General features: G+C 37.0%; 1 protein-coding gene across 2 annotated transcripts in view; it reads left to right on the top strand.

Annotated features, from left to right (window-relative positions):
• RAB3GAP1 (RAB3 GTPase activating protein catalytic subunit 1) overlaps positions 1–27,511 on the top strand; it is a 112,090-nt gene that overhangs the window by 20,251 nt on the left and 64,328 nt on the right. For both annotated transcript variants that reach the window (XM_027561951.1, XM_027561959.1), the window contains exons 4-5: positions 22,684–22,816; positions 25,867–25,945. In XM_027561951.1, the coding sequence (XP_027417752.1) occupies positions 22,684–22,816; positions 25,867–25,945 (212 nt within the window). The remainder of the gene's footprint in view (positions 1–22,683; positions 22,817–25,866; positions 25,946–27,511) is intronic.

Raw genomic sequence — 27,511 nt, 5'->3', positions numbered from 1 at the left:
GATGTACTCTGCCTATAAGTTAAACAAGCAGGGTGACAATATGCAGCCTTGATGTATTCCTTACATCATGCAAAATGTCAGGCTGGATGAAGCACAAGCTAGAGTCAAGATTGCAGGGAGAAATATCAATAACCTCAGATATGCAGATGACATCACCCTTATGGCAGAAAATGAAGAAGAACTAAAGAGCCTCTTGATGAAAGTGAAAGGAGAGAGTGAAAAAGTTGGTTTAAAACTCAACATTCAGAAAACTAAGATCATGGCATCTGGTCCTATCACTTCATGGCAAATACATGGGGAAACAGTGACAGACTTTATTTTGGGGCTCCAAAATCACTACAGATGGTGACTGCAGCTGTGAAATTAAAAGACGCTTGCTCCTTGGAAGAAAAGTTATGACCAACCTAGACAGTATTTTAAAAAGAGACATTACTTTGCCAACAAAGGTCCATATAGTCTAAGCTATGGTTTTTCTAGTCGTCATGTATGGATGTGAGAGTTGGACTATAAAGAGAGCTGACTACTGAAGAATTTATGCTTTTGAAGTGTGGTGTTGGAGAAGACTCTTGAGAGTCCCTTGGACAACTAGGAGATCCAACCAGTCCATCCTAAAGGAAATCAGTCTTGAATATTCATTGGAAGGACTGATGCTGAAGCTGAAACTCCAATACTTTGGCCACATGATTCGAAGAACTAACTCACTGGAAAAGACCCTGGTGCTGGGAAGGATTGAAGGCAGGAGGAGACGGGGATGACAGAGGATAAGATGGTTGGATGGCATCACCGACTCAATGGACACGAGTTTGAGTAAACTCCGGGAGTTGATGATGGACAGAGAGGCCTGGCGTGCTGCAGTCCATGGGATTGCAAAGAGTCGGACACGACTTAGTGACTGAACTGAACTGATGATTTCCTTCGTTGTGCAGAAACTTTTTAGTTTGATGTTGTCCCACTTGTTTACTTTTGCTTTTGTTTTGTTACATTTCCTTTGGCAATCAGATCCAAAAGAATCATCATCAAGACTTAACGTCAAGCAGCTTACTGCCTATGTTTTCTAGGAGTTTTATGCTTTCAAGTCTTATGTTTATGTCTTTAATCCATTTTGGTATAAATTTTGTATATAGTTTATAGGTCCAAGCACCACCAGCTACTGTTTTTATGCAGAAATCACAGTGCCAAATGCCCAGAGCTCATCACTTCATCTTGGTTTTGCCACAGAAGGAGCAAGTGTATTTGGCATGCTAGGTGATTTCAGTTTTCATTACCATTTTCCTTAGGGAGGCACCATAACCTGTCACATATTTGCCCATGATTCTGACCTTCTTGGGGCTGCCCCAGTGGCTCAGATGGTAAAGAATCTGCCTGCAGTGTAGGAGACCTGGGTTCAATCCCTGGGTAGGGAAGATCCCCTGGAGAAGGAAATGGCTACCTGCTTCCATATTCTTCCTGGGAGAGTTCCATGGTTGGAGGAGTCTGGCAGGCTACAGTCCATGGAGTCACAGAGTCGGACACAACTGAGCAACTAACACTGACCTTCTTGGTGTATTTTGCTATGTTGCCACAGCCTAGGTCCCAGCCCAGAGAGATGTTCATTTAGTTTTAAATTGTGAATGCTTTTTCCTAGGAGTTAATCATATGGCAGGAAAAGAATGCACCTAATGAAAAAGATACATCTCATGGTGACTTCTTTCCAAGTTTCTGGCTTCTTGCTTCAAGCAACTATTCAAGGTTTCACACTCCCTACTTTCTTCTTTGCTTTTAGTATTTTGGAGTTCTGTAGGTATTTTCGGAATTAGCTTTGAATTCCCACAAGTGCTACTTTGGGTTGGTCCTTTGACAATGGATGGTCCTAATTGTCTGTCAATCTCTAGTTATTGCTGCAAACTGAAACCAGAGCCTGGTATTGTCTGTCTTCATATTTTTGGCCATATTTTCTTTAGACCTCTAGAGAAATGCCACAGTTAATTATGCACAGATAACACTGAGTACCATCTTGAATGATATTTAGTAACTTAGGTTCTTAGTCCTTATCTATGGGGCTGGCTTCTACTATAACTTAGAACTTTTACATCACTTCTGAATTTTGGATATCATAATAGCTAACATTTACTGAATACTTACATGCTTAACTATCTGCTATGCACTTTTTTTTTTGTTAGGCACTTTCTAAGTTCTTTATATATATCATCTCATTTAATCCTCAGATATAATTAGGAGATATGTACTGTTTTTATTATCCCCATTTTATAGATAAAAATTGAGGCACAGTGAGAAAAATAACTTAGCCCAAGATTATTTAGCTAGTAAATTTCTGTGAACCCAAGAGATCTGCCCTAAGCTACAGCCTTCCCAGAAGAGTCACTGGGCTCAAGTACTTCCTGAGTGCCCTTCTTTGTGCACCTCTTCTACTTTCATCTTCCCTACCTTAGCTCTTTACCATTTTGTTTCTCTATCCATGGTGTTCAAGAGGGATTCTCCTAAGCTAATACTGTTATCATGTTACAAGCCTACATAGAAGCCTTCAGAGGCTCTCCATTGCCTATAGGGTAAAGTTGAAACTCTTAGAACTGATATTTGTAGACATCCAGTGTCAGGTCTCTTACCTTTTTTTCCCCCATCTATTTCCTGTAAGAAATTCCAGCTGAATTGGACTATTTGTTCCCTAAGTTGGACATCCAATTTCCTGCCCCAGACCATTATCTATTCTTTCTTGTTAGCCTTACCTTACCTAAAGAGTAGCAGGGATACAGTTTTCTGAATGAATCCGTTTCTGACTCACTCAACTGGCATTTATTAAACTATCTCCTTAGGTTCTGACCACTTTTAAATTCTTCTTCTTTATCTTGTTTGCATTAAATTCTTCTTATCTTGTTTGCATTTGTACTATGGAATTTATATATGTCTATGTGTGCATTTACATCTACCTGCTTTAGCATCTAGCGGAAAGAGCTGGGCTGTGGTGGATCAAATTCCAGCCTTACCACTTAATTATATGTTAACCTTGGACAAATTTTTAAATCCCTGAACCTTTTCTTATCTATAAAATAGGGTTGAAATTTAAATGGCAGTGTTACAAAATTTTATGTATGTACATACATAAACACGCACATCACACAAAGTTACATATGAATTATTTGGCTTAGTAGACATTCAATGAGTGTTAGTTCTTATAAAGGGCACAGAAGTAATCTGTACAAACATTTGAAAAATGTTTGTAATGATCTCATCCAGTATATTGGGTTAATTGGATTACTTAAAATTCCTGGTGATTGTACATAAATGTGATACATATATATAAGTAAGAAGATCATCTATAAAGATTAGGAGGTCTTGTCAAGAGATAAAACACTGTGGGGTTAAATTGCAAGTCAGGCTGACTTAAAAAGGAGTATAAATTGTGGTTGCTGATGAGGTAGGCCCAAACTCCTATTAGAGCTGAGTAATCGAGGTGGTGTGAATGAGTACTTGTTGCCTTTAAAGTAGTCATATTTGTGTTAACTGTTGTGTTTTGTACCTACTTGAATCTGCTTGGCTTGTTCTCTTCTTGAGGACTAGCTTACTACATTTGGTATGGCTGACTTGTAGTTGACTGTGTTCCCTTTCCCCAGGATCTCTTACTGTTAAGAGTTCTTAGATAGTTGAATGTTTTCTGGGTGAATTGTGTTTCTTTATTGATTCAAGAGGGAATAATCTCAAATTCCATTTTTGTTTCCAAGTTCCCTTGGAAGGGTGTTTTAATAACCCTGTGTAACTGAAGTGAAAGTTACATGCTGACGAGCTTCTGGACTGAGCCTTAGTAACATTGCCCTCTCTACTGTGCTTTTAGCGGAATAATCCTAATCTAAACTGAGGGCCAGCCAGACTACCTGTGAGGATTAGAACGTGTATAGATGGCTGTTTTTTTTTTTTTTTTCTTCTTTAATGATTAGATTTAATTTTTAATTCATCTCCAGTTGTTCTGACCATAAAGATACTGAATTGGAAACTTTGCCATGAAACATTCATTAGTGTTACAAACTATGTTATATATTACAGTCATTTTACAGCAAACAAAAATACTCAAATGTAGCAAGTCTACTTCATAAACAAATGGGTGGAGAGAGTAAAGTCTGCCTTCTATATTAAATATGTTCTTTCATATTTTTGCTGTGTTTTTGAGTTAAAATTTTTGGTCGTCAGGAGAACAAATATCTGTTGAGAATTGAATTCTTTGTTTTTATTTGCATTCTACTTGGCCAGTATACTTGCATATTTGTTTTGTTATAGGGAAAAAACTGCAAAACAGTTTTAGAGTCACATGTGACTACAGAAACACTTGTTTGTATTATTCCAGAAATAGATGAAATGTCCAGTGAGAGGTATTTTGGCTTTTTTTTCCTTTAATCTTTTTTTTTGGTCTTTAAAGATTACTATGTGTTCAGATTTGAAACTACTAGTGGCCTTTTCAGACAGGATAGATGCAGAACATTGTGATTAAGAGAATCTTCTCAGTCTTAATTTTTTATTGCGATAAAATTTATATATTATACAAGTCACCAATTTGGTGTACAGTTCAGTGGTTTTTAGTATATTGTCAGTTTTAAAACAATTACCACAATCAGTTCTGGAGCATTTACATCACTTCCCCTAATAGCCCCATCCCTGTTAGCAGTCATTTCTCCCAGCCCTAGGTAACAGTTAACCTATTAATATTTTCTGCCTCTATAGATTTGCCTATTCTGAACGTTGTGTATAAATGGAATTGTGCAATAGATAGCCTTTTGTAACTTGCTTTTTTCACTTAGCATAGTTTTCAAGGTTGGTCCATGTTGTAACATATATTAGTATTTCACTTATTTTCATTGCCATATAATATTCCATTGTATGGACATACCACCTTTTGTTTATCCATTCATTAGTAGGTATTTGCATTTTTTCACCTTTTGGCTACTATGAGTGATACTTCTATGAAAGTTCAGGTACAAGTTTTTGTATGGACATACATTTTCAAAAAAATTTTTTATACATACCTAAGAATGTAGTTGCTGGATCATATGGTAACTATTTTTAACTTTTTGAGGAACTTATCTGTTTCCTCAAAGTGGCTATACCATTTTACATTTATATAAGCAGTGTATAAGGGTCCTACTCTTAACACATCCTCACCAATACTTGTAATCATTTTAAAATTAAAGTGTATAATTGGCTTATAATATTGTATTAGTGATCAGTGTTTTTATAGATGATACTCCATTTATAGTTATTATAAAATATTGGCTATCTTCCCTCTGCTGTACCATATACCCTTATAGCTTATTTTATACATAACAGTTTGTACCTCTTGATTTCCTACCCCTATCATGCCCCCCCCGACCCCCCACCCCTGCCCACTGGTAACCACCAGTTTATTCTTTATATTAATATTTGTGATCCTGTTTTGTTTTGTTAAATTCATTAGTTTGTTTTACTTTTTAGAGTCCATGTATAAGTGATATCATAGAGTATTTGCCTTTCTTTGTATGATGTACTTCACTAAGCATGACACCCTCCAGGCCCACCTGTGTTTTTGTAAATGGCAGAATTTCATTCTTTTTTTGTGGCTGGGTGATATATGTGTGTGTGTGTATGTGTGTGTGTGTTTGTGTGTGTGACATCTTCTTTATTCATTCATGTGTTGAGGAACGCTTAGGTTGCTTCTCTATCTTGGCTATTGTAAATAAGGCTAGTATGAACATTGGGTGTGTGTATCTTTTTAAATTAATATTTTTCACTTTATTTGGATATAAACCTAGGAATGGAATTGCTGGATCATATGGTAGTTATATCTTTAGTTTTTTGAGAACCCTTCATACTCTTTTCCACAATGACTGTACCAGGTTTCATTCCCACCTACAGTATATGAAAGTTTCTGTTTCTTCACATACTCATCAACATTTGTTTGTTGCCTTTTGATGATAGCAATTCTGATGGGTGTGAGTTGGTATCTCATTGTGGTTTTAATTTGCATTTCTCTCATTAGCGATGTTTTAATGGGCCCATTGGCCATCTGTGTGTCTTCTCTGAAAAACATCTACTCAGGTCTTCTGCCTGTTTTTCTTTTTTTTAATTGATTTGTATGAGCTGTTGATATATTTTGAAAATTAAGCCCTTGTCAGTCACATTGTTTGGGTTGTGTTTTTGTTTGTTGAGAGTTTCCTTTGCTGTGCAAAAGCTTTTAATTTTGAATTGGTCATGTTTGTTTATTTTTGCATTTTATTTCTTTTGCCAACTAGGAGACTGATCTTTGAAAATATTGCTATGATTTCTGTTAAAGAGGGTTTTGTCTGTGTTCTCTTCTAAGAGTTTTATGGTATTATGTCCTACATTTAGATCTTTACATCATTTTGAATTTATTTTTGTATACTTGTGTGAGGGAATGGCTTAATTTCATTGTTTTACATGTATATTCTTGCCTCTTTTTTTGTGGATTAATTGACCATTGATGGTTTATTTCTGGGCTCTTTTCTGTTCCATTGATCTTTGTGTTTCTTTGTGGCAATACTGTGTTGCTTTGATTACTGTAGCTTTGCATATTATCTGAAGTGAAATAGTTACACCTCCAGATTTGTTCTTTATTTTTCAGAATTGCTGTGGTAATTCAGGGTCTTTTGTGGTTCCATATAAATTTTAGGATTAGTTCTAATTCTGTGAAAAATGTCATCAGAATCTTGATAGGGATTGCATTTTATCTGTGATTGTTTCGGGGTGAATATTATGTTAGCTGTGAGTTTGTTGTAAACGGCCTTTGTTACGTTGAGATAGTTTCCTCTGTACACACTTTGAAAGTTTTTATCATGAATGGAAATTGAGTTTTGTCACTTGCTTTTTCTGTGTCTATGAAGACGATAAAATGGCTTTTGTCTTTCCTTTTGTTCACGCGGTGTGTGTTATTAATTTTATGTATGAAAAACCATTCTGGTTACCCTAGGATGATTCCAACTTGATCATGGTGATTGATCTTTTTTATTTACTGTTGGATTTGATTTGCTAATATATTGTCAATGATTTTTGCATCTATATTCATCAAAGATAATTGGCCTGTAATTTTCCTTTTTCATAGTGTCTTTTTCGAGTTTTGGTATAAGGGTGATGGTGACTTCATAGAACGAATTAGAGAGTGTTCTATTCAGTTTTTGGGAATAGTGTGAGGATAGTTATTAGCTCTTCTTTGCCTGATAAAATTCCTCTGTTAAGCCATTTGGTTTTGGACTTTGGAACATTTTTGATTACTGATTCAGTTTCACTACTAGTGGTCAATCTCTTCAGGTTGTCTGTCTTTCTGATTTAGTCTTGGAAAATTATATGTTTATAGAGATTTATCCATTTCTTCTAGATCATCCAGTTTGTTGGTATATATAATATGTTCATAATATTCTCTAATGGGTTTTTTTTTTTAATATCTGTGATATCAGTTGTAATTTCTCCTCTTAAGCTCATTTTCTTTGAGTTCTCTTTTTATTTTTTTCAATCAGCCTGGCTAAAGGCTTATCAATTTTGCTTATCTTTAAAAAACATAGCTTTTATTTTCATTGGTTATTTTTCTCTCATTACTTTTTTGATCTGTTTATATTTTTCCTCTCTTTGTTATTTCCTTCCTTTTGCTGACCTTGGGCTTTGATTTTTCTTCTTTTTCTAAATCCTTTAGATGGTAAGTTAGGTTGTTTAAGATTTTTCTTATTTCTTGAGAAAGGCTTGTATTGTTACCAACTTCCCTCTTAGAACTGCTTTTGCTGCATCCCATAGATTTTGGAAATTTGTATTTTGATTTTCACTTATCTTGAGGTATTTTCTGATCTCTTCTTTGATATTTTTCACTGGCCTGTTTATTTATGAACTTAAAAAAAATTATGCATGTGGCTGCACCAGATGTTTAGAATCTGCCTGCAGTGCAGGAGACCTGGGTTCTATCCCTGGGTCGGGAAGATCCCCTGGATGAGAAAATGGCAACCGCCTCTAGTATTCTTTCCTGGAAAATTCCATAGACAGAAGAGCCTGGTGGGCTACAGTCTATGGGGTCACAAAGAGTTGGGCATGACTGAGCAAATTAACACTTTCACTTTCACCAGTTTTAGCTGTGGCTTGTGAACTCGTTTAGTTGGCGGCATGCAAACACTTTTAATTGCAGGTGCGGGATCTAGTTCCTCAACCAGGAATTGAACTGGACTCCCTGCATTGGGACCGTGTAGTCTTAGCCATTGGACCACTAGGGAAATCTTGACCCATTGACTTTTTTTTAATACCATTTTGTCCAGTCTCCATGTGTTTGTGTTTTTCCCACTTTCTTTCCTGTAATTGATATCTAATATCATACTGACGTGGCTGGAAAAAATACTTATTATTTCTAGCCTCTTAAATTTGTTGAGACTTGTTTTGTGGCCTAGCTTGTGATCTATCCTGGAGACCATTTCATGTTCACTTGAATGTTTATTATGCCAGTTTTGGATAGGATGTTCTACACATCTCTATTAAGCCTAACTGGCATAACATGTCATTTAAGATTACTGTTTCCTCATTGGATCATCTCTCAAGTTACATGTGGTGTTAAACTCCCCTACTAGTACTGTATTATTGTCAGTTTTTCCTTTTATGTCTGTTAATATTTGCTCTATATATTTAGGTGCAACTGTATTAGGTGTACATACAGTAATAAATGTTATGTTCTCCCTTGTATCAATTCCTTTATTATTATATAATGCCCCTTTTTCTTTTGTTGTAGACTTTTAAAGTCAACTGTGTCTGATAAGAATATCGTTCCCTACCTTTCTTGTCATTACCATTTGCATGAGATAACTGTTCCATCTCCTCTTAGTCTGTTTTAGCTTTGAGGTGAGTTCCTTGAATTTAGTGTTTAGATAGGTCTTTTTTTTTTTTTTTTTAATCTTATAAGCTGTGTTATGTCTTTTAATTAGAATAGTCCATTGGCGTTTAAAGTGGTTATTGAAAAGTATGTACTTATTTTGTTACCTGTTTTCATTGTGTGTGTGGGGGGGGCATGTCTCCATTCTTTTCTTTTACTTTCTTCCCTGTGATTTGATGATTTTCTTTAGTGGTATGCTTGGGTTCCTTTCTCTCTAGTCGTCTGTTTTAGGGTTTTGATTTGTGGTGACTGAGTGGTTCATGTATTTTGACCTCTTAACTATACCTACTTGTTTTAAACCGATAGTCATTTTAGTTCAAACTCATCTTAAAAGATCTACATTTTTTTTATTCCCTTTCCTGACGTTTAGTGTTTTTTGAAATTACATTTTCATATTTATCCCTTCCCTGGTGGTTCAGTTGGTAAAGAATCTGCCTGCAATACAGGAGACCTGGGTTAAATTCTTGGGTCAGGAAGATCCCCTGGAGGATAGTATAGCAACCGACTCCAGTATTCTTGCCTGGAGAATCCCATGGACAGAGGAACCTGGAAGACTACTGTCCATGAGGTTGCAAAGAGTCTGACACAACTCAGCAACTGAAACTTTGATTCATCCCTTAATTGTTTCATGTAGTTATAGTTGATTTTACATTTTTTATCTTTTAATTTTCATACTAGTTTAAGTGGTAGATCCACTTAAACTATGAGCCTTTATGAGTGGGGTTTTTCCTTTCCTGTAAATTCTTACTTCATTTTGTAGCCTTTTCATTTCCACTTACATGACCCTTTAACACTTCTTGTGGGAGTGTTGATTGAACTCTTTTAGTTTTTGCTTGTCAGAGAAGTTTTTTTATTCCTTCTTCAATTGTGAATGATAACCTTGCTGAGTAGAGTATCGGAGGTTGAAGGTTTCACAGTGCTCCCTTCTGGCCTGAAAAGTTTCTATAGAAAATCAGCTGATAGCCTTTGGGAGTTCCTTTATATGTGACTGTTTTTCTCTTGCTGCCTTTAGAATCTTTTTTACTTTTGCCATTTTAATTATGATATGTCTTATTGTGGTCTCTTTGGGTTCATTTTGATTGGAACTTTCTGTGCTTCCTGTACTTGAATGTATATTTCCTTCTTCTAGTTTGGCAAGTTTTCAGTCATAATCATAATTTGATAAACTGTAATACATTTTTTACTCCTTTCTCTCTCCTTCAGGGACCGCTATAATGTGAATGTTAATATGCTTGATGTACAAAAGGTCCCTTAAATTTTTCTCATTTTAAAAATGTTTTTCTTTTTGCTGTTCTGATTGTGTATTTTCCATTATTCTGTCTTCCAGATCACTTATGTATTATTTTGTATTACCTCAGTTCAGTTCAGTTGCTCAGTCATGTCAGATGCTTTGCAACCCCATGAACGGCAGGCCTCCCTATCCATCACCAACTGCCGGAATCTACCCAAACCCATCCCATTGAGTTGGTGATGCCATCCAACCATCTCATCCTCTGTCGTCTCCTTCTCCTCCTGCACTCAATCTTTCCCAGCATCATGGGATGAGTCAGCTTTTCACATGAGGTGGCCAAAGTATTGGAGTTTCAGCTTCAACATCAGTCCTTCCAATGAACATCCAGGACTGGTCTCCTTTAGGATGGACTGGTTGGATCTCCTAGTTGTCCAAGGGACTCTCAAGAGTCTTCTCCAACACCACAGTTCAAAAGCATCAATTCCTCAGTGCTCAGCTTTCCTTATAGTCCAACTCTCACATCCATACATGACCACTGGAAAAACCATAGCCTTGACTCGACAGACCTTTGTTGACAAAGTAATGTCTCTGCTTTTTAATATGCTGTCTAGGTTGGTCATAACTTTTCTCAAAGGAGCAAGCATCTTTTACTTTCATGGCTGCAATCACCATCTGCAGTGATTTTGGAGCCCCAAAATAAAGTCTGTCATTGTTTCCACTGTTTCCCCATCTATTTCCCATGAAGTGATAGGACCATATGCCATGATCTTAGTTTTCTGAATGTTGCGCTTTAAGCCAACTTTTTCACTCTCCTCTTTCACCTTCATCAAGAGCCTCTTTAGTTCTTCTTCACTTTCTGCCATAAAGGTGGTGTCATCTGCATATCTGAGGTTATTGATATTTCTCCCAGCAATCTTGATTCCACCTTGTGCTTCTTCCAGCCCCACGTTTCTCATGATGTACTCTGCATATAAGTTAAATAAGCAGGGTGACAATATACAGCCTTGACGTACTCCTTTCCCTGTTTGGAACCAGTCTGTTGTTCCATGTCCAGTTCTAACTGTTTGTTCCTGACTTGCATACAGGTTTCTCAAGAGACAGGTCAGGTGGTCTGGTATTCCGATCTCCTTCAGAGTTTTATCCTTTCAGTTTATTGTGATCTACACAGTGAAAGGCTTTGGCATAGTCAATTAAACAGAAATAGATGTTTTTTGGAACTCTCTTGGCTTTTGCCATGATCCAGCGGATATTGGCAATTTGATCTCTGGTTCCCCTGCCTTTTCTAAAACCAGCTTGAACATCTGGAAGTTCACAGTTCACGTATTGCTGAAGCCTGGCTTGGAGAATTTTGAGCATTACTTTACTAGCGTGTGAGATGAGTGCAATTGTGTGGTAGTTTGAGCATTCTTTGGCATCGCCTTTCTTTGGGACGGGAATGAAAACTGACCTTTTCCAGTCCAATGGCCACTGCTGAGTGTTCCAAATTTGCTGGCATATTGAGTGCAGCACTTTCACAGCGTCATCTTTCAGGATTTGAAATAGCTCAACTGGAATTCCATCACCTCCACTAGCTTTGTTTGTAGTGATTCTTTCTAAGGGCTACTTGACTTCACATTCCAGGATGTCTGGCTCTAGGTGAGTGTGAGTGATCACACCATCATGATTATCTGGTTGTGAAGATCTTTTTTGTACAGTTCTTCTGTGTATTCTTGCCACCTCTTCTTAATATCTTCTGCTTCTGTTACATCCATCCCATTTCTGTCCTTTATTGAGCCCATCTTTGCATGAAATGTTCCCTTGGTATCTCTAATTTTCTTAAAGAGATCTCTAGTCTTTGCCATTCCATTGTTTTCCTCCACTTTTTTTGTGTTGATCACTGAAGAAGGCTTTCTTATCTCTCCTTGCTATTCTTTGAAACTCTGCATTCAGATGTTTATATCTTTCCTTTTCTCCTTTGCTTTTCGCTTCTCTTCTTTTCACAGCTATTTGTAAGGCCTCCTCAGACAGTCATTTTTCTTTTTTGCATTTCTTTTTCTTGGGGAAGGTCTCGATTCTGTCTCCTGTACAATGTCATGAACCTCTGTCCATAGTTCATCAGGCAGTGTGCTGTTAATTCTTTTTAGCGTGTTTTTCATTTTAGTTATTGCAGTCTTCAGGTCTGCCTGATTCTTACTTGTTTTCTAGTTCATTGTTAATATTCTCACTGTGTTCATCTATTTTCTTTTCAAGTTCAGTTAGCATTCTTAATTACTAATGATTTGAACTCTTTATCTGATAAATTATGTTTTAGTAGTTGTTTTTTCAGGTGTTTTCCTCCTGTTCTTTTGTTTGAAACAAATGTCTTCTCATTTTGATTAACTTTCTCTGTCTCTGTGAAATTAGGTTAAAGTTACCTATCATGGTCTTGAAGGAGTGTCCTTGTGTGGGAGCATTGTTAGCAGTTTGTATGTGCCTGGTGGTTTTGGTGGGAGAGCTGGATGTGAAATGATCATGGGTCGTGATGGCTGTCAGCTATCACCTGGTGGGAGGTGGGGCTGGAGATAGAGGGGCTAAAAGCTGGAGCTTCTATGATTCGTGGCTGTTTTAGCCCTGTGGGGGTGGGTCCCAGGGTGCTGTAGCAGAAGCCTTGAGGGTCAGTTCGAGCAGGTTTTGTTTCCTCTTAAGTGTGTGCACTCCCCACTCTTGGCAATGGCACCTTTGCCCTGGAGGGGAACTGTGCTGGAGCAGTTGGGGACAGAGCAAGCTCTTAATGTGTGCTGGGTTTTGTCCTGAATTGGTCCCAGCACACACCAGTTAGAGCTCTGGACAGTTCTGTATCTGTTGCCTCTCTGAGTGTTAGCATGACCACCCTTTGGCTACATTCCTCCTAAATGCACACTCTCCTTGGTTGCAACAGCCTTTCTCTCATGGGTAGCGGCATTATTGCTAGAGGTGCTAGAGCAGGCACTTGGTGTAGGCCATGGTGCCCACACTTTAGTGTGATGAGAAATCAGCCAGAAACTAAGGAAGTTTCACTCTTCTTCCTAGGCCTTGTTCTTGGGAGTAAGCAAGCATGTGTGTGCGTTCTTCAGTTACAAAGTTTTGCTTTCTTCTAGCTCTCCTATAAGTTCTGCTAGTTTTCAGAGATGGGACTACCAGACCACCTGACCTCCCTCTTTAGAAATTTGTATGCAGGTGAGGAAGCAACAGTTAGAACTGGACATGGAACAACAAACTGGTTCCACATAGGAAAAGGAGTACGTCAAGGCTGTATATTATCACCCTGTTTATTTAACTTATATGCAGAGCATCATGAGAAACGCTGGGCTGGAAGAAGCACAAGCTGGAATTAAGATTGCTGGGAGAAATATCAATAACCTCAGATATGCAGATGACACCACCCTCATGGCAGAAAGTGAAGAGGAACTAAAAAGCCTCTTGATGAAAGTGAAAGTGGAGAGTGAAAAAGTTGGCTTAAAACTCAACATTCAGAAAACTAAGATCATGGCATCTGGTCCCATCACTTCATGGGAAATAGATGGGGAAACAGTGGAAACAGTGTCAGACTTTATTTTTCTGGGCTCCAAAATCACTGCAGATGGTGACTGCAGCCATGAAATTAAAAGACGCTTACTCCTTGAAAGAAAAGTTATGACCAACCTAGATAGCATATTGAAAAGCAGAGACATTACTTTGCCAACAAAGGTCCGTCTAGTCAAGGCTATGGTTTTTCCAGTGGTCATGTATGGATGTGAGAGTTGGACTGTGAAGAAAGCTGAGTGCCAAAGAATTGATGTTTTTGAACTGTGGTGTTGGCAAAGACTCTTGAGAGTCCCTTGGACTGCATGGAGATCCAACCAGTCCATTTTGAAGGAGATCAGCCCTGGGATTTCTTTGGAAGGAATGATGCTAAAGCTGAAACTCCAGTACTTTGGCCACCTCATGCGAAGAGTTGACTCACTGGAAACGACTGATGCTGGGAGGGATTGGGGGCAGGAGAAGGGGACGACAGAGGATGAGATGGCTGGATGGCATCACTGACTTGATGGACGCGAGTCTGAGTGAACTCTGGGAGTTGGTGATGGACAGGGAGGCCTGGAGTACTGCGATTCATGGGGTCGCAAAGAGTTGCACACGACTGAGTGAACTGAACTGAAGGAGGTGGATTCCTGTTGTTGTACAATATGTATGTGACTTGGACCACTTCTTTCTCTGAGACAATATCTGAGCCTGAGATATCCCCCTCCTCTTCTGTGTCCCTTCCTAACGTTGCAGGTCCTGATAGCTTTTGCTTACTTTCTACCTGACTTCTTGTGGATCTTGTCTCATAGTTGTCGTTGTAGAAGAGTCTTTCTGTCATTCTTCAATTTATTTACAGTATGAATTGCTCCACATGTTGCTGTGTTCCTGTGGGGACATAAGCTCAGTAGTATCCTTCTACTCCACCAGTTGATCTCCTCCCTTGTTTCTGTGTTTTAAATTATAACCATCCTGGTGTTTATGAAGTGATGTCTCATTGTGACTTTAATTTGCATTTTCCTAACGGCCATTCATACTGAGCATTTTTGCATGTTCTTATTGGCCATTTGTATATCTTCTTTAGAGAAATATCTATTCCAATTCTTTGTCCATTTTTAAATTGAATTATTTTTCTTCTTATTATGCATTTGTAAGTGTTCTTTAAGTCTGTTACGAGATATCTGATTCACACATTTTTTCCCATTTTCCATGTTGCAGCATGTATCATGGGTTGTCTTTATTTTCTTGATGGTATCTGTAGTTCTTGCTCCTATATTTACATGTAAGATCCATTTTGAATTAATTTTTGTGCCTAGCATAAGGAAAGGTTCCACCTTCGTTTTTTTTTTTTTTAATTTTGTATGTGGTTCTTCAGTTGTCCCCAAATAGATGGTGTTTTAGTATTTGTATTTCAGTACTGCAAACATTCAAAAGGATTTCTTCCATCAGTGCAAGAAAATATTCACTTTTGCTCTATACTGAGATTTTGTTTACTTGGGTTGCACTTTCAAATCACATGGAGTTTTTCAAAAATTTTAGTGTTCAGAGAGACACAACCTCAGATATTCTGATTTAATTATTTAAATTAATTAAATAATTATTTAATAATATTAAATAATTATTTAATTCTATTGTGGAGTCTAGTTATTAGTACACTTTTTAAAAGCCTTGTGGGTGATTATAAAGTCTATTAGGTTCAGAACCATAGCTCTGTGCTCCTCAAAAAATGAAATGGAAAACCACCCACTATATTTTATGCTTTACTATATTTTCCTCCTTTTCAATAATGTGTTGTTTTTATCAGTAGAAAGAAAAAATTTTTCAATAATTGGTTAAACAATAAATTAGAATTTTAGTTAAAATGAAAGATTATATGTTTAATGTTGGGTTGTTTATGATATGATGTTTGATTCTGGTAAATCAAACTAAATCTTAAAAATGACTTATGTTAGGTGTTACAGAAAATCTCTTAATCCAGGAAGGCAGTGGGCTTACCCATCTGTGTTAATTTGTACAGTGAGGAAATTAATTTCAGTAAGAACTCAACATGACTGTCACGTACGTCAATTCAAGTCAGAGAATACCTTTAGGATTGGGTTGTGTGCTATTTCAGGTAGTTAGACTAGATCTCAGTCTATATATTCTGTATAGTTACTGAAATATGTATAATATATTTGGAAAATATGGTTTTCTGACTATTGAAAGATAATTTCTAAGATACTTATTAAGCATGTAGTCACTTTCAGGTTCTGAGCTGCAAAGAATAGGCTGTAGTGTTTGTTCTTCACAGTCTAATCGAGAAGTAGATATATAAGTGACTTGAATAAGATGCTGTTCTATAGATTTAAATAAAACACTGAGAATCTTTACCTTTCGTGGCAATAAAGCAGATTTCCTATAGGAAATAACATTTAGAATGCATTTTGGAAAATGAATATATGAAAGGTATGCCAAGAGAAATAGAGAAGAGCAGGATAAATCATGCATAGATATCAAAGATAAAGCATATTTCTGGGGCAATACAAGTTGTTAGGCACTGTAACATAGGTAAATGGAAATGAACTGTGGAAGATAAAACTGTAAAAGGGTGGGGTCAGATGTGTGGGCTTTGTATGTCTACCAGTGTAAGTACATGCCATAGCAAACACCCTCTTCCAACAACACAAGAGATGACTCTACACATGGACATCACCAGATGGTCAACACCGAAATCGGATTGATTGTATTCTTTGCAGCCAAAGATGGAGAAGCTCTATATAGTCAGCAAAAACAAGACGGGGAGCTAACTGTGGCTCAGATCATGAACTCCTTATTGTCAAATTTAGACTTAAATTGAAGAAAGTAGGGAAAACCAGTAGACCATTCAGGTATAACCTAAATAAAAACACTTATGATTATACAGTGGAAGTGAGAAATAGATTTAAGGGACTAGATCTAATAGACAGATTGCCTGATGAACTATTGATGGAGGTTCATGACATTGTACAGGAGACAGGGATCAAGACCATCCCCATGGAAAAAAAATGCAAAAAAGCAAAATGGCTGCCTAAGGAGGCCTTACAAACAGCTGTGAAGAGAAGAGAAGTGAAAAGCAAAGGAGAAAAGGAAAGATAGACCCATTTGAATGCAGAGTTCCAAAGAATAGCAAGGAGAGATAAAAAGCCTTCCTCAGTGATGAATGCAAAGAAATAGAGGAAAACAACAGAATGGAAAAGACTAGAGATCTCTTCAAGAAAATTAGAGATACCAAGGGAAAGTTTCATGAAAGATGGGCTGATAAAGGACAGAAATAGTATGGACCTAACAGAAGCAGAAGATATTAAGAAGAGGTGGCAAGAATACACAGAAGAACTGTACAAAAAAGAGCTTCATGACCCAGATAATCATGGTGGTGTGATCACTCACACTCACCTAGAGCCGGACATCCTGGAATGTGAAGTCAAGTAGGCCTTAGAAAGCATCACTACAAACAAAGCTAGTGGAGGTGATGGAATTCCAGTTGAGCTATTTCAAATCCTGAAAGATGATGCTGTGAAAGTGCTGCACTCAATATGCCAGCAAATTTGGAACACTCAGCAGTGGCCATGGGACTGGAAAAGGTCAGTTTTCATTCCAATCCCAAAGAAAGACAATGCCAAAGAGTGCTCAAACTATTGCACAATTGCACTCATCTCACACACTAGTAAAGTAATGCTCAAAATTCTCCAAGCCAGGCTCCAGCAATACGTGAACTGTGAACTTCCAGATGTTCAAGCTGGTTTTAGAAAAGGCAGAGGAACCAGAGATCAAATTGCCAGCATTCTCTGGATCATCAGAAAAGCAAGAGAGTTCCAGAAAAACATCTACTTCTGCTTTATTGACTATGCCAAAGCCTTCGACTGTGTGGATCACAATAAACTGTGGAAAATTCTGAAAGAGATGGGAATACCAGACCACCTGACCTGCCTGTTGAGAAATCTGTATGCAAGTCAGGAACAAACAGTTAGAACTGGACATGGAACAACAGACTGGTTCCAAACAGGGAAAGGAGTACGTCAAGGCTGTATATTGTCACCCTGCTTATTTAACTTATATGCAGAGTACATCATGAGAAATGTGGGGCTGGAAGAAGCACAAGCTCGAATCAGGATTTCCGGGAGAAATATCAATAACCTCAGATATGCAGATGACACCACCTTTATGGCAGAAAGTGAAGAGGAACTAAAAAGCCTCTTGATGAAGGTGAAAGAGGAGAGTGAAAAAGTTGGCTTAAAGCTCAACATTTAGAAAAGTAAGATCATGGCATCCGGTCCCATCACTTCATGGGAAATAGATGGGGAAACAGTGGAAACAGTGTCAGACTTTATTTTTGGGGGCTCCAAAATCACTGCAGATGGTGATTGCAGCCATGAAATTAAAAGACGCTTACTCCTTAGAAGGAAAGCTATGATCAACCTAGACAGCATATTAAAAAGCAGAGATACTACTTTGCCAACAAAGGTCTGTCTAGTCAAGGTAATGGTTTTTTCAGTAGTCATGTATGGATGTGAGAGTTGGACATTGAAGAAAGCTGAGCGCCGAAGAATTGATGCTTTTGAACTGTGGTGTTGGAGAAGACTCTTGAGAGTCCCTTGGACTGCAAGGAGGTCCAACCCGTCCATCCTAAAGGAGATCAGGGCTGGGTGTTCATTGGAAGGACTGATACTGAAGCTGAAACTCCAGTACTTTGGCTACCTCATGTGAAGAGTTGACTCATTGGAAAAGACCCTGATGCTGGGTCTGGAGGGGTTGGGGGGCAGGAGGAGAAGGGGACAACAGAGGATGAGATGGCTGGATATCATCACCGACTTGATGGACATGAGTCAGTGAACTCCGGCAGTTGGTGATGGACAGGGAGGCCTGGCGTGCTGTGATTCATGGGGTCGCAAGGAGTTGGACAGGACTGAGCGACTGAACTGAACTGAATACTGTCTCAAGTGCTGTAGCAAGGTAAATCTTAAAATCAGATAGTATACTTTTTCATTAAATTATTTTAGCTACTCTTGGTTCTTTGGATTTTCATATTAGTTTTAGAATCAGCTTGTCAGTCTTTACAAAATGGCTGCTGGGATATTGATTAGGATTTGATTGATTAGTATTGACATCTTAATGGTATTGTGTTTTCCAGTCTGTGTACATGATATCTCTGTTTAGGTCTTTAATATCTTTTTAGCAATACTTTGAGGTATTTTTAGGTAGAGTTCTTGTTCATCTTTCATTGAGTCTCTGCCGTAGATATTTGATTTTTTTGATGTCTTAAGAGTGATATGTAAAAAAAAATACTAATTTCCCAAGTGTTTGCTTGGTGTGTGTGTGTGTGTGTGTATGCAGATGATTTTTGTATACTGACCTTGAATTCCACAACTTCATAAATTCATTAGTTTTAGTACTTTGTAGATTTGTTTGGACATATTATGTACATAATCAGGCCATTGGTGAAAGAAGATGGTTTTATTTCTTTCCAGTCTGTGTGCTTATTTCTTTTTATTGTCTGAGTAGGGCTATCAGAAGTTATATTTGAATTATTAGATTAATTCTGAACTAAATGTTGACCTTTCTGGTTCTAATAGTAAATATAATCTTTACAAGTGACTGTATCATAATGCAATTGAAGGAGGGAGGTTGGAGTGTTATTTTTCAGTCAAGGTAAATTATCTTAAGTTTGTTCTGCATACAGAATCTGGATGTCCTTTATGTCAAATACAACCAAATCCACCTTGAGATAGCTGTTTGGTAAGGTTGACAGTCATGGTATCTAGAATGCAGGAGTAGGATCAAATGATGTTTCTTTGTATCATTTTTAAAAACTTAGGTTTTTAAAATAAATATATTTTCTTTAAAATTTTTTATTTTACTTATTTAATACAAAAAATTGTTTTGGCTGTGCTACGAGGCATGCAAGGTCTTAGTTCCCTGATCGGGGCTTGAACATATGTCCCCTGCAGTGGAAAATGCCAAGTCTTAACCACTGGACCACCAGGCAAGTGTACTTTTGTCTCATTTTAAAATAATATTTCATAATGTCATTTGTAGCAACATGGGTGGATCTAGAGATTATCATACTAGGTGAAGCAAATCAGAAAGAGAAAGGCAAATACTGTATGATATCACTTACATGTGGAATCTAAAATATGACACAAATGAACTTACATATGAAACAGAAACAGTCTCAAAGGCATAGGAAACAGACTTGTGGTTGCCAAGGGGGAGGGGAGGTAGGGGAGGGTTGGATTGGGAGTTTGGGTCTAGCAGATACAAACTATTGTATATAGAATGGATAAAGAGCAAGGTCTTATTGTATAGCACAGGTACTGTATTCAATATCCTGGAATAAACCATAATGGAATAGAGTATGAAAAAGAATATATAACTGAATCACTTTGCTATACATCAGAAGCTGACACATTGTAAACCAAGTACATTTCAATTAAAAAAAAAAAAACAAAAAAAACTCAAAAATTTTTTTTCAGCTTTTTTGCAAGCTTGAAATGGAACTTATCTCTCATTTTCTGGACTTCTCCCCCTACCTTAGTTTTAGATTTCACTGCTTTATAGTGTGCTTTCTTCCTAGCAAACCAAGTTCTTATGTGTATCATTATTTCTTATTACAGTTTGAGACTTTTGGTTTAGGTAATAGATATCTTAATTTAACATCAGTACTTTGGCCACCTCATGTGAAGAGTTGACTCATTGGAAAAGACTCTGATGCTGGGAGGGATTGGGGGCAGGAGGAGAAGGGGAAGACAGAGGATGAGATGGCTTGGTGGCATCACTGACTTGATGGATATGAGTCTGAGTGAACTCTGGGAGTTGGTGATGGACAGGGAGGCCTGGCGTGCTGTGATTCATGGGGTCACAAAGAGTCAGACACGATTGAGTGACTGAACTGAACTGAACTGAACTGAACCTCAGTTTAAGAAACCTAACATATAAAAAAAATCCTAGATTTTGATATGTAGCATGTTATTTGTTCAGTCACTCAGTTGTGTCTGATTCTTTGCGACGCCATGGACTGCAGCACATCAGGCTTCCCTGTCTTCCACCAACTCCTAGAGCTTGCTCAAACTCATGTCCGTTGAGTCGGTCATGCCATCCAGTGATCTCACTCTCGGTCATCCCCTTCTCCTGCCTTCAGACTTTCCCAGCATGGGGATCTTTTCTAATGAGTTGGCTCTTCCCATCAGGTGGCCAGAGTATTGGAGTTTCAGCTTCAGCATCAGTCCTTCCAATGAATATTCAGGATTGATTTCCTTTAGGATGGACTAGTTTGATCTCCTTGCAGTTCCAGGGACTCTCTCAAGAGTCTTCTTCAACACCACAGTTCAAAAGCATCAATTCTTTGGCGCTCAGCTTTCTTTATAGTCCAACTCTCACATTCATATGTGACTACTGGGAAAACCATAGCTTTGACTATATGGACCTCTGTTGGCAAAGTAATACCTCTGCTTTTTAATATGCTGTCTAGGTTGGTCGTAGCTTTTCTTTCAAGGAGCGTGCGTCTTTTAATTTCATGGCTGTAATCACCATCTGCAGTGATTTTGGAGCCCAAGAAAATAAAGTCTGTCACTGTTTCCATTGTTTTCCCATCTCTTTGCCATGAAGTGATGGGACCAGATGCCATGATCTTAGTTTTCTGCACATTGAGTTTTAAGCCAACTTTTTCACTCTCCTCTCTCACCTTCATCAAGAGGCTGTTTATTTCCTCTTCATTTTCTGCCATACTGTTCATGCGGTTCTCAAGGCAAGAATACTGAAATGGTTTGCCATTCCCTTCTCCAGTGGAGCACGTTTTGTCAGAACTCTTCACCATCACCCATCCGTCTTGGGTGGCCCTACATGGCATGGCTCATAGTTTCATTAAATTAGACAAGGCTGTGATCCATGTGATCAGTTTGGTTAGTTTTCTGTGATATGTAGGATATGTGGTGGTTATTCTCATCACAAAAAGATTCAGAATTTTATATGCCTTTCCAAGAATACATAAAACTGCTGGATGTTATATGATAGGTATAGTCCAAACAACACTTCTATTTTTATTTTATTTTATTTTTATTTATTCATTTTTTTACTTTACAATATTGTATTGGTTTTGCCATACATCTGCAGGATACAAACAACACTTTTAAAAACTCAGTGACTCACAGAATCATTCCTCACAGTTTCTTATCTAGTTTGGGGCTCTCTGTACTTGGAAGTTGCTGAGTTGGTATTTCTGCCTCTTGGTGGTGCTATGCTGTAATGACTATAGACTTCTCCGGTGGAAAGAACAGCAATGGGAGACTAGAAGCTTTGTGAGAAAAATCCTTTTTTATGATTATATTATGTAAGTAAGGGCGCTGTTTGAAACTTTTAATTAAAATGTTTTCCAATCAAATTGATATTTAAGTGAAAATATTTGAATGCCAGAGCTGGATAAAGAAACTCACAGAACCTGTTAAGCAAATAAATGCTACAGATACCATATTACTTAAAGTGATTTTACAGATTTGCTTGTTTCTGAAGCAATTTCTGATCTCCCAGTAATGCTGTGTACTACATAGTGATGTTATTAGATTTGAGATTTTTATAATAAATATTTTATTGTCATGTATTTTTTCTAATTTTTAAAATTTATGAAACCCTTGTTTAACCAGTTTCTGTTAAAAGATACTCAGATTCTGCTGTTGGTAGAGAGAGTTGGGTTTTGGTTTTTTTTTTTTTTTTGGTATGTGAAGAGGCATGGGATTTACTATATATTCATTATTTTATATAGAGACTCATCTTACCAAAATTGCTTGATTATTTGAAAATTACAATTTTGTTAGGCACTTGATAGTTAATTTTCTAGGGAAATTTTCTTTTTAAAGGACCACTGTGATAAGTCACTTATAAATAATTTCCTCTTGGTTTATTCAGTTGTATGTTTTTCCTTTTCCCTTTTGGGGAGGATAAATATAGGATCAAGTTTTTAGATTAAGAGGCAGAAAAAGGGAAAAAAGATTTGTGGTTAAAAAACTAATGATAACTATTGAATATGTTATGGTGGATGTTTTTTCTTTTTTTGTTTTTCTGTGAAATACAGGGTATATTTACCTCTGGGACATGGGAAGAGAAATCAGATGAGATCTCCTTTGCAGACTTCAAGTTCTCAGTCACTCATCATTATCTTGTACAAGAATCCACTGATAAAGAAGCAAAGGATGAAGTACTAGAAGGTAAGTTTTCACTACATATTTTTAAACTCTTGTTAAGAGTGATTTTAACTTTAAATTATGAATTTAGTTCACTTAATTAAATAGTATTCTCTGGAGATGTTTTACATATGCACAGTTGTTTCACCACACCTGAAATAGAGTATGATCTTTGCAGAGTAATTATTACAGCATCATTCATTTTTAAATTAGTTAAGTCATTTATTTGTAGAGTGCCTAACATGTGTTAGGGCTTCCCTCATAGCTCAGTCGGTAAATCAACTACCTGCAATGCAGGAGACCCAAGTTCGATTCCTGGGTTGGGAAGATCCCCTGGAGAAGGAAATGGTGACCCACTCCAGTATTCTTGTCTGAGAATCCCACGGACAGAGAGGAAGCTGGCGGGCTGTAGTCCCTGGGGTCACAAGAGTTGGACACGACTAACCAAACATGTGCTAGGTTCTGTGCAAAGTCCAATTGAGAAAATGTACATTTCAGTAGGGGAGTTAAAGTCTATAAGTAAGTAACAATAATAAAAGGTAAAAAGTGATAAATGCTATCCCAAAGCACAAAGTTTTACTGGAGTTCAGAGGAGAAAAGATCAGTTTTAATCCAGAGAGATCAGAGAAGGTGTTATGGAGAATTAGGTAACTAAGCTGGGCTTTGAAGAATTTTTGAAAGTTGTTTATTGATTAGTCAGTGTTGGCTTTGTGTATGCCCCAGACTTTGGAGGCAGATCAAGTGGATTAAAATTCTGGTTTTTCTCCTTATGGATTACTTGACCTTTCTAAGCTTGACTGATCTCATTTGTAAAATGAAGTAATCCTACCTGGAGGGTAAGTGGGAAGATTTAATAAGATACTGTACATAAGTGTGTATCTCACCATTACTAATGTTATCAGCCTCTTGTACAAGCATTGCAATTAGTATTCAAGCTAGCAAACATCCTTTGCCGCTTAATAAAGGATTCTGAGAGTTTTATTTCTTCCCCCTACAAAATTGCAAAGGTAATTTTAATTTATATTATCAATCACTTTATTTATTTATATTTTTATTGATGTATAATTGCTTTACAATGTTGTGTTAGTTTATGCCGTACAACAAGGTGAATCAGCTACATGTATACATATATCCCTTCCCTCTTGAACCTCCTCCCCACCGCCATCCCACCCCCTAGACCGTCACAGCGTGGAGCTGAGCTCCCTGTGCTATATAGCAGCTTCCCACTAGCTATTTTACACCTGATGGTGAATATCTGTCAGTCATACCCTCCCAATTTGTCACACATATATTACCAGTTATTTTAAGAGAAGAATACGTGTTAAAATAGTCTTTTTAAAATATAATAATCTCATAATTTATTACTAAGTTGAAATACAATAATTTCTAATTCTGAGTTAATATTTTAATTTTATTAAATTTTGCAAAAAAAAAATTTTTTTTGCATTTCCTATTGAAATAAAGTACCTGTTTCAGTACCTGGCCCAATGTTAGATGGTGCTTATAGTTGTTAATAGGTCACATTATCCAAAATCTTTGTTCTGAGATTTGCTAGTATAAAATAGTGAGTGAGCAAGGTATTAAAAAGTGTGAATTTTGAATCTGGTCAAATACTCTTTTTCATTCACTCAGAAAATAAGTATGTACAATGAGTGTTCAAGTTTTGATGGTCAAAATAGATTATCATTTCTAAGTGTAAGCCTGAAATATTTTGTACCTTTTCTTACGTAGGAATAAAATTATATTACCTTTTCTATTGTATATATTATTTTCACAAAACAATTAGGTAGCATCTGCATTTAGATTCATAAACTAGGATAGATAATTTGACCATGTATATACATGGATAAGACAATTATACAACAAAATAAAATAAACCAGAATATGGGTATGTATACTTTAAGAATAAGGGAAAGAGGGAAATACACATAGCTGGTGGAAGCCAATACACATAGCTGGTGGAAGCCTAGTAATAGCCTAAAGATTTCTGGGTCCAGCATTCTGCTGATTAATGACGGAAACTGTTCAAGGTATAGAAATCTTGGGTGTTGTTAATTTGTAGAGAAAACATACATCAGGGAAAAGCTATTGTAATAAGGAGGCTTAGAATCAGTGTTTCTGAGATAGACAAAGGAGACTGGAATGATGAGAGATAATGAATGAATTTAAGGTAGTTAAGGCATTATTGCTGCATATGTGTATATATTTGGGAGTTTTAATTTGGTTGTGATTGAAGCTGTAACTAATGGTAGAAGTTAGAAGCAAATCATCAGCTCAGTTAATTTGGAGATACACATTTAAAACTATATTATCAGAGGTCAGAAGATTTGAGTACTGATTATTTGAATTGCTTATTGCTTTAGTTAAGTAGAGCATCAAGTTATTAGTATTCTCCTATTTATTCTTTTTACAGATTAACAATATATAAATTTGCTAAGCAAGTATAGCTGTATAGCAAAAGGAAGTATTTTTATGAGCATTTTTTATGCTTTGAACTTATTGTGTATTTTCAAGTATAAATAATAATCATTGATGTTAGTATCTTATTACGGATTGTAATGCAAGTACTTCCACATATATGGGTTATAAAGGAGAAAAAGCTTAGTGGTTTTACAAGAATATTTAAGATGGCCAGAGATGAACAAAGGCTAGCTATGGGAGGTGATATAGAATTGACAGACTCTATATATAAATTTTGAAGAAAAGTAAAGACCAAGGGCATGCCAAGAAGAACAAAAAAAACCAAGGCTTTCTAGTAAGGAATGAAGAATTGTTTGAGTCATGATTTAGAAAAATGGAAAATACTATAAACATGGGAATGAGATATATATATATATTTTTTTTTTTTTTTTTTTTTAGAGACTGGCTTTTTTTTTTTTTTTAAGAAAAGAGAGAGCAAGAGAGAGATACCGGTGTCCTTCCAAAGTTTATCTTTAGCCCTAGATGTAAATCCTTAAGCAATGGCAAAACTACATGGACTAGCAAGACGTGTTATAGACTATCTTTAAATTATATGATGAAATTCTGCCTTAGAATGAATGTACTCACTTGTTCATTGTCAAATGTTTCTGTAGATGTTATTCCACAATCTATGCAAGATTTGCTGTGTATGAATAATGACTTTCCTCCCAGAGCACATTGCCTGGTAAGATGGTAAGTATACATTTTACACAAATAACTTTCAGAATGTATGTCAGGGAGGCCCCCAGACTGCCCGCAAGATAGATGATTTGCTGGGAATTCGCACAGGACTCAGCATGTATTGATAGTTGCTCTTACTGCTAGGATTTCTTACAGTGACAGAATGCAAAGCAAAATCAGCAAAGAGGAAAAGTGCCTGAGGCAAAGTTTGGAGGAAGTGCAGGTGTGTAAGAGTCCTTTCCTAATGGAGTCACACAGGGCATACTGAATTCCCTTAGCAACAAGTTGTGACAATACATAATTGTCTACCAGAGAAACTTGTTTGTAGAAGCTCAGCTCTCTCAGGTTTTTAACTAGTGACATGTCACGTACGTACCTTCTGACTGTGACATAAGAAAATTTCAGACTCCTAGAAGGAAAGCAGGTAAACCTGCTGTTTAAACCATGTTGTTCGTACAATTTAGGCACAATAACTTTATTGGTTAGGATAAATGATGTGACCCCTCCCCAAATCCAAGTACCCAAACCCAAATATCAACCAGGCCTTGCAAGTAGGCCTTTCTGAGGGTAGCAGTCACAGGGCCGTTAACTCTCTTTTGCACAGTAGTCATAGTCCAGGTTGTACTTAACTATGATTCTGATGACTAGCATAGAACAATTAAATATAGAAAGCTGCATATATATTGTTGAAAATTGAATTGACATAAAATATTGATCTCAGTTATGTTATAACATCAAAACTCAATTGTGTCTTAGTTATAAATGTGGTATGTTAATTTAAGATTATCACATTTAAAAAGTCTTGTAATCTCTCTGAAGTTCTTTTAATTTTTTTCATTTATTCACAGCATTTCTTTATTTTGGAGATGTTAGTGTTAAAACATAACACTATATTCACTCACTTACCAAAATGGCCCAAGCATAAGTATATGGTCAAAAAAGAAGACCTAGTTAAAGGAAATTTGTATACTGGTTTTAATTTACTCTATTGGCCTGAGTCAGTCTTTTGATTTTTTTTTTTTTTTAATTAAAGAATTTCTAAGGAAGGGGAAGAATGATAATCTGTGTTTCATTCCATTGTGACACATAAAATTATTTGCATATGCAATAAACTGGATAATGTTTCATAAATAGTCCCATTATTTATTATTATTATTTATTTTTGCTGTGCAAGGTCTTTGTTGCTGTGCAGGATTTCCCTAGTTGCTGTGAGGAGAAGCTACTCTGTAGTTGCAATGTGTGGACTTCTTACTGCCATGGCTTCTCTTATTGTGGAGCACAGACTCTATCTAGGTCACGTGGGCTTCGGTAGCTGTGGCTAACTGGCTCTAGAGCACAGTCTCAGTAATGGTGGTACATGGGCTTAGTTGCTCCGTGGCATGTGGGCTCTTTCTGGACCAGGGATTGAACCCCTGTCTCCTGCATTGGCAGGCAAATTCTTTACCACTGAGCCACCAGGGAAGTCCCCATCCTGATTCTCTTATCTTTTAGAATATAAATACATACATTTAATATGACAAAATATATCAGAAGGCAGCATGGTGTCATAGAGTTTGCATTTACATTCATTCATTCAGC

Source organism: Bos indicus x Bos taurus, chromosome 2, assembly GCF_003369695.1.
Source record: "Bos indicus x Bos taurus breed Angus x Brahman F1 hybrid chromosome 2, Bos_hybrid_MaternalHap_v2.0, whole genome shotgun sequence".
In the NCBI taxonomy this organism is placed as follows: Eukaryota; Metazoa; Chordata; class Mammalia; order Artiodactyla; family Bovidae; genus Bos; species Bos indicus x Bos taurus.
Note: the sequence above shows the minus strand (reverse complement) of the source record. Positions and strands in the feature narration are given on the sequence as shown.